General features: G+C 39.4%; 1 protein-coding gene and 1 pseudogene across 1 annotated transcript in view; one reads left to right on the top strand and one right to left on the bottom strand.

The window, feature by feature from the left end:
- Nucleotides 1-5,075, top strand: part of LOC121303792 (zinc finger protein with KRAB and SCAN domains 8-like) — a 6,624-nt gene extending 1,549 nt beyond the window's left edge. The window contains exon 3 of the mRNA XM_041234574.1: nucleotides 4,118-5,075. Within this exon, the coding sequence (XP_041090508.1) occupies nucleotides 4,118-4,620 (503 nt within the window). The 3' untranslated portion in view covers nucleotides 4,621-5,075. The remainder of the gene's footprint in view (nucleotides 1-4,117) is intronic.
- The window catches only part of LOC121303730, a 43,145-nt pseudogene extending 31,246 nt beyond the window's left edge, over nucleotides 1-11,899 (bottom strand).
- Nucleotides 11,900-12,143: the final 244 nt, after the last annotated feature.

Here is a 12,143-nt window from a genome sequence, read left to right as displayed (position 1 = left end):
ACATACAATTACCTCTTTTTATACTGTTGGGTTTTTACTTGAGCAATCTAGGTAAAGTACCTTGTTCCAGGGTACAATAGCAGTGTCCCCCATCTGGGATTGAACCCACAACCCTCCAGTGAACAGTGCAGAGCCCTGCTGCCCTATACTGTGCTGTAAGTCAATGGAAACAAAGGCCTGTTTAATCACTTCTTGGTCCGGTCACTGTAGGTAGAAACCTTTTTTTTGAGTAACCATTTATAATCCAATTAAACAAAACACTCAGTTCAACTATTTGCCTGATCAAAGCTGTTGAATGATTTGAGAGAGATGGATATTTCAGGTTCTGTATGAAACTGAATAGTGCTTGAAATCTTCAACTACTTAAGAGCTGAAAAATAGTTTAAAAATGTGATTAACCAAATTGTTAGTTCACTTGAGTGTTCATTTCAGTAACTGAGAGCTCAGTTGGAACAAAACCCAGCAAACACTGGACCAGGGCTGTGAATCACTGCTTTAGAAGTGAAGAAAGGTCACTGTTCTTTGTGACTAAAAGCATTGACATGTGAATTGTAAAAGATAATCAGAACAATTAGAATATGAACACCTCTGAAGTGAGACCATGGCCATGTTTACATGCAAAAAGTGAAAAACGGGGTCCCTTTTAACTTGCGCTCTTTTGCTAATGATTTCCTTACAGTGCCGTTTGCATGCTAGTTAATTTTATCGAGAGAAATTGTCCTTCCAAATGCAAACGACCCCAAGCCGAAGGAAATATGAGCGGGTTTATTTAAATACCACAGAATGAGCTGAAGCATAGTACTGAGTGACAAGTGAACTCGTTATAAATTTGATATATGTGTGGTACAGTGATGAGACCATTGAAAGGAGATAAGATACTGTCAATCGCTGGGTTTGTTTCCTTGATTTTTAACTGAAGAGATTCAGGTTTATTTTTTGTTGGTTTAACAATAACAGACTTATGAATGTGAACAGACCTTGAATGTAAGTGTAGGTTGCCACAGAATGGTCGTCTTTGGATTGGAAATTATTGTTCTGTAATGTTGTTCCTAATGAGGAGACACAGTTTCACTGGAATACTTGAATGAAGAGCTTAAACAAGTCACATTGTCACCAGTCATTACTGCAGTTGTTTTGGTTTGAATCAGTGACTCTTCAAAGCTTCTGAAGGATATCTCCTGGACTGGGCTGTTTCAGAGAGCTTTTCAATCCTCAGCACCCCACTGACCTGCCCAGTGCTGGTGGCTTGCTGTGTTGTCTGAAGTTAACCCACCTCCAACCATATTGAGCAATGGAAGTATGTCCCACCTCACTTTAGGCCTGTAAGTTTTAGGTTGGCTATTTTTTTGCGAGCCACCTTGGTATTTTGAACATCCTCTATTACTAAAGCAAACCTTTCCAAGTATGATCACATTTTAAATGCGTTCTGCACTTACACACAGACTTCTCATTAATACACAGGGGATTTGCATTGTCTGTTTGCTTATGTGGTGTCTAATGCGTTTGTGACATTTACATGAGCAGCGCAGAGCCATGTGGGATATCGAGCTTCCTTAAACAGAACTGGGTCGCTGCTGATAAAAAGGGGATCGCTAGTCTTTTACATCTGAGTTTTAGAATCGCACTGAAGGGCCGTTCCGCAGTAAAGCAGACATGAATAATAAAAAAAACAAATTCTAACGAATTAGAATTTTGTATTTTGATTATAAAAAGGAATGTATTCTTATTTGAGTTTATTTAGATATGTGTTTACATTATGTAACAATTAGTTTTGTTACTAATGTTTTTTAGAATTGGATTGGAATGTGCTCCATTTCTATTCACCGTTGATGTTCCTAATTGTGGTAGTTTGCCTTAAAGGATTGACATAAGATAAGAAAAATACACTGAAGAATATTATTTGTGCTTGGATGGAGTTTATTTGTATTTGAAGAATGACCTGGATTGGATGTTTGAAAGTTTTTAAAAAACTCTGATAAAGAAGCACAGTGATGGATGACAAGTTGTAATTTTTAGGATTCCTAGCTTACAAAAACTAACAAGTGGTAAAATCGCATATTAAGAATACATATGATGATTAGCAATGGTTTTTACAAAACTTTGTTAAAAGATAATAATTTCCCACTCCTTTTTGAATGGAAGTTTCATTTTAATGACACTGCAAATTACCCGATGACTCTCAAGAAAGTGCTTCAAAACTGAACAATTAAATATGTCAATGTATTTACTAAAATTCCAAGTATTTACTATCCCAAGGGTTCAATATTAATCCCAAAGAAATGTCACTAAGGATTTTCTAACCTCATACCAGCAGCAACAATATAGCTGGAAACTTCAGCTGTCACTTTATCAAATCTTCAATTCTACAGGTGTCCCACACACAGTGATGCAATCAAGACCAAACGGACCACTATCCTGTTAACACACTGTTGTTGTTGTTTAATTAGTAAACAATTGATGCGATCTTATGGTATCAAGATTAATGTAAATGAAAAGGAAAACACCCAGTCTGTTTTACACATAATCATATTTTAAATCAATACATGGTGCTACCTGATACTGTTTAATATGACCTGCTTATCGTAATGCCTTATTGAATTATTATTTGATACAATTCTGATGAGGATGATAATAATAATAGATAATAATAATAATAATAATCTTTATTTTTTTATATAGTGCCTTTATTTGATACGATTTTGGTCAATAAGACTGAAAAAAAGATACTTATTATTTCAGTTTTGATTTCTGACAGCCTAGTGTGGCCATTGTCATTGACTGGATGATCACAGTTCTGTGTGCAGGATACTGGCTTGTGTAAAATGGCCATGGTAATGTGGACAGTATGTTCTAGGTTAGTTTCTTAAAGTACTTGACATATCCTCGGCCATCAAAAGAGGCAAGCTAAAGATTCAAAACCGTGAAAAAAATTGAATTCTGTCAACATTGATATCCATTGCCTAAATATCCTAAGAGACATCGGCCCACACCAAATCAAAACCTGCGTAAGCCACTCATCTCACTTCATAGAAACCGTGTTTAACAGCATTTATAGCAGTTTGTTTTTTAAAGTGTGATTAGCAGATTGTGCAGGTTTTGGTTTGGTCTGGGCCGTGTTCTGCTTTATTTTGACAGTTGAAAGCATGCCTGTTAATGTAGGTATCCTTGTTTGAAGATCAGTTAGTTGGTTCTCAACCTGTTTACCATGGTGGGCTTCATATGCAGCTCTCTGTGTTGTGTGGGCTGTACTTATTACTCAGTACCCACACAATAGTACTTATTACCTGTGTATCAAAACAAAATGTTATCTATTATCTCAGCAATGCCATACAAATCATTATAATACCTCTCATTGCTACACTGGCAAATGTCGACCAAGGGCATTTAAAATGAGCTGTTAAAATGAATTTCTGCTTACTCTCCTGATATCTGTGAATGTATTCAAAAAAAGAAGCCAAGTTAGAAACGGCAGTTGTGTTAATCCTGGCCCCAGCACCATTCCAGTTGTGCCTATTTGCTTGATGCTTGACAAGATTGGGGGGGTTTATAACATTCTGCCACCCAGCTGCTTTAGTCTGCCGCCCTGGAGAGTGAAAATTCCTGAGGGGATCCCTGTATCATTCATGTGGAATTATTTGGTGGCAGTTAAGTGAGAGATTGCATTTTAGTGTCGTTATTTAGCTCCTGGTTTTGCCTACTTGTGTTTTATTTATTTATTTTTTGCTTTTGTTTTATTCTTTGTATATTGTGGTTACAGAAGTTTGTGTTTGTTATAAACTAGAAACCTATTTAAACACACTGAAAGACAAGTTCAACAATATATAGCTTTCAACTATTTCTTATGACAAAACGGGTACAATCTGGAACAAAAGAGATGATAATGTGTACATTCCCTGATTCTTTTACTCATGGCTTTCCTATTGGCTGAAGTATAATGCTGGCTCCAGAAATCTGCCTGCTGTAGTTGCAACCTCCCTGGTGGAGACTACGCTACAGTTCTGTGTTTGCTAATAACCCAATGTAGAAAAAGGTCATGAAACAACAAAATGAGGAAGATACAATTGCAGCATTTCCTACTTGAAACAGTCTGACTTTCTCTCCTGTTTGTATTTTCCAGGTTCCAGAACAGCAGCTAAAGTAAGGGCGAGCAGTGACTGTGGGAATGGTGTCACCAAGTCAGGAGGTTTTAGAATACTCCAGCGACCACGCAGAGGAAAGAAACCATATCTCTGCTCTGACTGTGGGAAGAGTTTCAGTTGGTCACGAAACCTTACATCACACCAGCGAATTCACACAGGAGAGAAACCATATCACTGTTCTGACTGTGGGAAGAGGTTTATTCATTCAGCAGCCCTTGTAATACACCATCAAATTCACACAGGAGAGAAACCATATCACTGTTCTGACTATGGAAAGAGGTTTAATCAGTCAGGACATGTTAAAACACACCAGCAAGCTCACACAGGAGAGAAACTGTATCAGTGTTCTGACTGTGGGATGAGGTTTAATCAGTCAGGATCCCTTAAAACACACCAGCGAACTTACACAGGAGAGAAAGCGTATCGCTCTGACTGTGGAAAGACGTTCATTTCATCAACAAACCTTGTATCACACCTGTGAATTCACACAGGAGAGAAACTGTATCAGTGTTCTGACTGTGGGATGAGGTTTAATCACTCAGGACAGCTTAAAACACACCATCGAACTCACACAGGAGTGAAACTGTATCGCTGCTCCGATTGTGCGAAGAGTTACAGTGATTCAAGAGCCTTTGAAAAACACCAGCGAATTCACACATGATAAAAATGCATTGCTCCTCTTACTGTGGAAAGAGTTTAAATAAGACATGACTGAATTCATGTAAGAGAGAAACCAAAAAAAAAACCCTTTAAATTTCAGTGATGTTCCGCGTGAAATAACGTTCACCTGTTTTGCTCAGAAGAGCCAGCTTCTGTTTCATTGTAGCAGGGCTGGCTAGTGTGGGTTCCTGAGCTGAGGACCCAGCCAGACCCTGCCAGAAATCTTTAACCCTTTGAGTAGTGTGAACGTACCAGCACATTCATTGAATTAATGGTCCCCAGGGAGTATGAACGTACTGGTACGTTATGCAAATTTTGAGCTTTGAATTTGAACTTTGAACTTGAATTACTGATTCTATAAAACTGCTGATAATCTGATATTTTAACACTGGGTGTAACACCTTGTAGTGGTCTCTTGCGCCATCTGCCAGATATTTATGGAATTACACACAATAAACCCAGTCACACAACGTCAACAATGTCTGGAAAACAGCGAGAAATGTTCTGTGGGAAAGTACTAGAAATAAAATTGAATTCAAATTTAAATTCTTCTACTGAATCAGGTGTCAGTGAAAATATCAGTGAAGAATATTTTCCTTCATCGAGTGGCCCAAGCTCAGATAATGTGACAAGGATCACTGAGCTACATTTTTCTCACTGCCTTCACCCTCACCACGTGTTTACCCAGGTATGATGTATACCCTCTCTCTCTCTCAAGTTTTTTTTTTTTTTTTCTGGAAGTGTTGTTGTTGATCCCGATTGTTGTTTGAGCTATTTTTTTTGTCAAAACCTTTCACTGTGACAAAATAATGATTAATATTTATTTGTTTGGTTTATTTACTGTAAGAAATAGTTGTTTACATATTTTTATTGTGTAATAAATTGCTAATAGGCCTACTAACAAATGTGTCGACGTGAGGAGTGTAAATATGAAAAATTATTAAAAAAAAAAAGCCTCACTCCAGTTGGCCCATGTGGTGGGAAAATTACATCTCATGCAATTCATGTACTAACCTCTGAGCTGTTTGTTTGTTTAGCCTGTGTGACTTAAAAAGGGATTATACCAATGTAATAAGAAGTTTGAAGCTTATTTTTCTTAAGTTTTAAGAATTGTTCTATATAGTCCAGACGTTTATCTTCCCCTTTTAGCCTTCACCTGCATCCTATTATTCCTAAGTGAAGAGGGTTTAAAGTAGACTGAAAATGCCCATATAGAGCCATGCTTTAAATAACTGCAAAAAGTCTACGTGACAGAGATTGTCATGGTGCCAGGAGGAACAAGACATGCTCGCTAAAGCCATAATAAGTTAGTTATAAGTAGTTATGATATTAGTTATACGATGTGTTGTTATTGTATAATTTGAGAGGCCACTTTAATGTTGCTACTGCTATGACTGTTTAGGGTTTCCATGTTCAGGTTTATAAGATTTAGGTATAATATAATAATAATGTGTTATTATCGGTAGTTGTTTGTGAACACACTTCCTCTTTCTTTCTGAAGGACAGGTGGCCCTTATAAGGAATGGAAAGTTACTGATTACTAGCTAGAAAGAGGAAGTGCTATTTCTTTAGCAACCGCAAGCTGCTTCCGTGGCACTTCACAGAAATGTCACCGGCTTACTTTTATTTTAGGGGTCTTGCAATTTAACTAAGTTGTTATGATGGTCTCATCTTAATCTTCCAAGTTGTTGCTATCCGCTAATATTGAGTTAAGCTTCTGTGATTGGCTTGTAATAACTGTAGGTTACAAGGTATATATTATGCTTCCTGCTCTGCGTAGCTCAGAACATTGCTCGGTTTCCTAACACCTGTGTGTGTTGAGATTATTCTCGGGTTTGCAAACTATTAAACTTATTTACTCAATCTTGTCTGTTCTACTGAGTCTCTGTCTTACAGGAGTTTAAAGTATAAACTTCCCCCACACCCATCAAAACATTTTAAAACTCACTACTCAAAAGGTTAATTAAATTTGCTTGCAGTTATATGAACACCCCTTTATTAACATGTTAAATTTTGCTAATATGAATAAATAAAAGCAGCATTTTTAGTAAGTTATTTTTGTAATTAATTTTGAAAAGTAAAAATATTAATGACTATTGTCAGAATTACGGTTATTTAGAGATGCAGTCTGTAAACCATTGTTCACAAGAATTGTTAAGAAGAAACTTCTAAACTCCTCAATGCTAGAAATAGAAAATGAGGTGCCTATTCCATTAGGAATGCATTTTAAAGTATCCCTGGAGTATTATTACTGGACAATTGGCATTTCAGAAACTTTTTTTGTAACGGGGTAGAATTATTTAGTTATAGTGCAATTGGTTTATTTATACCCAAGGAAGAATAAATATTCAGGCATAAATTAACTGTATAATTTATTATCTTCAACTGTGTTGCCAGTTCTTTCTGTATACAGGCATTGCATTTGAATCACAGACCTATACAGTCCTGCTGTCTATATAGGGAGTTTTGGGGTTTAACACCCTAATGCAGAGATAAGCTTTCAGGGGGAGAAATTAGGTTAAATTGGGTAAAAAATGGTAACCTAATGGTCTATATGATGTGGATCTTATAAATAGGAGTTTGAATTCTCACTTTTTTCATACAATATTTCTAAATGTCTAATGTCTGTGATATGGGATTTGGAAATGTCACTGTAATGCATCATTTCTACATACAGTATTTCTATATTAACACACACACTTCTTGCTTGTACCTCATGTGGTTTGGAAATCCCAAATTTAAGTAATAATAAAACTGCTCTAATGCACAAAAATAACCACTGGATGGGGCTCTGGAGTTAATTGGAAATTTTGGTAACTATAAAATTGCCCATCATCTATTTGAACACTTCGATTAGTTGAATGTTGATAATAAAAATCAAATCCTTATATTTGGGGGAAAAAAATAAATAAAAATTAATAGAATAAATGTCAGATAGAAAGCTGTCCAAAAAAAAAAAATATAGTGAAGGTGGGTTGATTGACAGGAATTGCCAGTTCCATATAACTAATGATATCACTATGTAACACAATTTTTGTTCCTGGGTAGGAAGTGTTATTTCCTAATTGCTTATGCATCAAAAGCATAGAAAATGGCTATTATTCCTCACAAACTTTGCTTTTGTGACCAGGACAGCGATATTGTGAAATTTACCTATTTCCAATGAGAAAACGGGTGAATTGGTGTCTTTTTGTTCACATAAAGTCAGAAAAAAACAACATATGAATCCAAATTAACATGTATTTATACTAAAGTAATACAAACATGACCACAAAAGATTTAGAAGTGAGTAGTTCGAGATTTACGATTATACCATAAATCACTTTCACGAATCAGCCCCCAAATGTAGTCTCCCATCATGTTCTCCTTATACTGTCCTTGGTAGCAGCGTTCAAAGTCCAGTATATCCTGGTGAAAGCGCTCGCCTTGCTCCTAGGAGTACGCTCCCATGTTCTCCTTGAATTTATCAAGATGAGCATCAAGGATATGGACTTTGAGGGACATCCTACAGCCCATTGTGCCGTAGTTCTTCACCACAGTCTCAACCAGCTCCACATAGTTTTCGGCCTTGTGATTGCCCAGGAAGCCCCGAACCACTGCGACAAAGCTGTTCCAAGCCGCTTTCTCCTTACTAGCGAGCTTCTTGGGGAATTCATTGCACTCCAGGATCTTCTTTATCTGTGGTCGACGAAGACACCGGCTTTGACCTTTGCCCCAGGCAGCTTAGGGAAGAAGTCTTGAAGGTACTTGAAGGCTGCCGACTCCTTATCTAGAGCTCTGACAAATTGTTTCATAAGGCCCAATTTGATGTGCAGTGGTGGCATCAGCACCTTCCGGGGGTCCACCAGTGGCTCCCACTTGACGTTGTTCCTCCCCACAGAGAACTCGGTCCTCTGTGGCCAGTCCCACCTGTGGTAGTGCGCCTTGGTGTCCCTGCTGTCCCAAAGGCAAAGATAGCAGGGAAACTTGGTAAAACCGCCTTGGAGACCCATCAGCAACGCCACCATTTTGAAGTCTCCTATGACCTCCCAGCCGTACTCATCATACTGCAAAGCGTCCAGCAAGGTCTTGATGCTGTTGTAATCCTCTTTGAGGTGCACCGAGTGAGCCAGGGGAAGAGACGGGTACTTGTTACCATTATGGAGCAGCACGGCTTTGAGGCTCCTGGATGAGCTGTCAATGAAGAGGCGCCACTCATTCTGGTTACAGGCGATTCCAATTGCCTCGAACAGACTGGTCACATTGTGGCAGAAGCAGAGCCCATCTTGACGGGTGAAGAAGCTGGAAAAAGGTCGGTGACGCTTTCTCTGATCTGCGACTTGCACACTTTCATCCAACAAGTTCTACTGCTTGAGCCTAGATGTCAAAAGCTCGGCATTGGACTTGATGAGACCAAGATCTCTAATCAAGTCATTGAGGTCTTTTTGGTTGGGGTAGTATGGGTTTCTCTCCTCAGCTCCACCTCTGAAATTGTCATCTGGATCTACAACATCTTCCTCGCTCTCTGACTTGCTGCTCTCTTCTAAAGACGGCTGCTCTCTCTCCGGAGGAGTGGGTACGGGGGCGATGGATGAAGGAAGGTCCGGATACATGATAGCAGGTGTATTCTTGCCAGTCCGACATTTGTAAGGGTCCACCATGCAGAAGTAGCAGTTGCTTGAGTGGTCAGTGGGTTCCCGCCCAATTCTTGGGATAGCGAACTTCATGGCTCTCTTTTCCCCTCTGTACCATTCTACAAAAATATATTTATTTCACCCATGACTAATGTGTAAGAGATTCTCGCAACATTTTTCATATATGATATATTTTTTCAATAACATTGAAAATTGTAAAACATTTTAAAATTAAAAAACTTTTACAATTTTAAAAATTTTAACAAATTTTATAACATAAAATTCCGAGCAACAATTGTCCATCTTACCTTCCAGAGTTTTTTTGCAGTGCTCACAGGTGAAATGAGGTGCCCAGGGTTTGTAAAACACTATACAGTGACCAGCATTAAAACACACAATACAAGAACCTCTACTACAGGAAAGTACGCACTAGCAAATCCTTACTACAGGACCACTCCAGTTATCTGGCAGAGGAATTGTGCACTGGCAACAAACAGCTGCAGGAACCCTCCATGCCAGGGGCGTGCAATGAGTCCTGGAGGGCCCTTCCACTCCAGGGTTAAACTATTTCAGGGCCTGGATGGAGGTTTAATTACAGTTTAGAACAGAAACCCCAGCACTGGAAGACCCAGCTTAGGCCACCCCTGCTCCATGACAGACTGGCAAATCACTGGCAGGGTGTCCAATGCTGACCCTTCCACTCCTGGGCTGTGTTCCAACCCTGTTGTAAATTGCTTCATTATACTGCAGCCTATGCATCGCATGGGGAAATTCTATTTGGATCTGTTCCCACAGAGTGATAAAATAAAGGTAGTTGCATAAATAGAGTTCTCTTCTAATGGAAGGATCGGCTTGTCATCACAAGCTGGGGGGCGAGAGAAAGTAACTGAATTTAAAATGAAGGCACCCAGTCAGCACGGAAAGAAAAGCATTCAAGTCAAATGTGTTTGACTCTTTCAAAGAGAGTTGTTAAATTTATTAGAGCAGCGGAGGCTTGAACCCTGGTACAAGTGAACGACCAGCAGCAAAGGGATTTAACGTGAAGTTTACAGATCCAGCCCCTCAGGTCCTTGTCTGCACAGTACCTCGGGTATCGGCATTCAAGGAGAACGTCAGCCATATTAACCCTGGTGATGATGTCGACGCTGGCAGGCTTGTAATAGAGATGGTTTGTGTAGCTCAGGAAGTCTGGGAATACCTAGGGAGAGAAGTGGAGGTGACCCTTCAATGCTTGATTATGAAAGAGTGAAGTGGTCTTGTGATTTAACCCCTTAAGGTACACAAGGAATTGAGCATTTGTTCAAACAGTTTAATACATTTGAGTAACTTGAACAGCTCAAGGAAACTGATCCTTGAGGACAAGCTCCAATAGGTCAGTATATTGAATCCATGCACCTCTCTGCAAAATCTTATAGAAATGTCAATTATTAAATTAGTGTTGGTCCTATAACTATACTATAACTGATAATAGGCAATGGAAGACAAACTATAGAATATATGACTTAAGATACCTAATTAATGCACAAAGTAGTTTAACAGGTTTCACACACCAGCACCTATAAAGATCACTGAAATTCTACTGTAGGCAAGAACTTCACTCTGAAGTGCAAGCAGTAAGGAAAGCTGGGCCAACTACTCAAGAACACTTTACTGTACTGACTACCGCACTAACAAATGCGATCGACACGCGGGGTTACCTGGAAAGAGCTGCCGCAATCCTGGAGCTGGATGCTGAACAAAACCGTGCTGGCGACGCTGTCGGAGGAGGTGGCCGAGCAGCCCGCGGACCCCACGCTCAGGTCAACGCTGTTTACCAGGTAGCCGATCCCGAACAAGTCCCGGTTCACCGTCACGACCATGGCGTCTTTCCTGCAGTCCAGAGTGACCGAACTCGACAGCGACAGGTCAGCTCTCTCCACGGAACGAGGGGTGGGCTTCGCCTGAAATACCGCTCTCGGCGCAGGAAACGACTGCGCTCCAGGAGGCTGCAGGTACGGCGCTGCGTTATAAACCTGCTGATCCGGCCAGTTCCACCCAAAAGCGCCGTGGAGCTGCACAAGCAAAATCAAAGCGAGCGAAAGCGCTGTCTGAACACTGCGCGCCACCCCCATTGTAAACTCTTCAGCACAGAATCAAACACTGCAGCTGCGTGCCGATAAACCCGTAGCCAGCGCCTTTATACTCACCGGAATCAATTAACGTGTTAAACCTGGCTCGGTAATTAAACAATTATACACCGACACACATTCACTACGGTAACATCAGATCAACTCTTCAGAAAACTAATGAAGGGACTATTAGGAAAACAGAATCAGAACATTGTTCTTCTGAAAACGATCATTTTCTGTATTTACATGACTTAGAATTTTATTTATTCTTAGCAGGGCGACTTAAAAATGTTACAAGTTATTACAGTACAAGTATCACATTACAAATGATCACATTACAGAATATGACATTACAGATAAGAGCAGTTATAAAGTACAGTAAAATCAGTAGAGAGTAAGATCAAATGCAAACTGAACAAAATAAACAATACAGTAAATAATTACATTTAAGAGCGAGTTGGACCGGGAGCAGTTAACTTACAGTAAAAACATTTGCTCACATGAGTAAAGTCCAGTAAAAGCACATAAGTATTGTAATGGATTGAACACAGGGGTTGTGTTGCTCCTCCAAAACTATTTGTAAATAGTTGTATTATCGTGTTTAATGTGTGTGTAATGCAGAA

The sequence above is a fragment of the Polyodon spathula genome, chromosome 35 (assembly GCF_017654505.1).
Source record: "Polyodon spathula isolate WHYD16114869_AA chromosome 35, ASM1765450v1, whole genome shotgun sequence".
Taxonomy (NCBI): Eukaryota; Metazoa; Chordata; class Actinopteri; order Acipenseriformes; family Polyodontidae; genus Polyodon; species Polyodon spathula.
The sequence above is the reverse complement of the archived record's forward strand: the minus strand, read 5'-3'. Positions and strand labels throughout refer to the sequence as shown.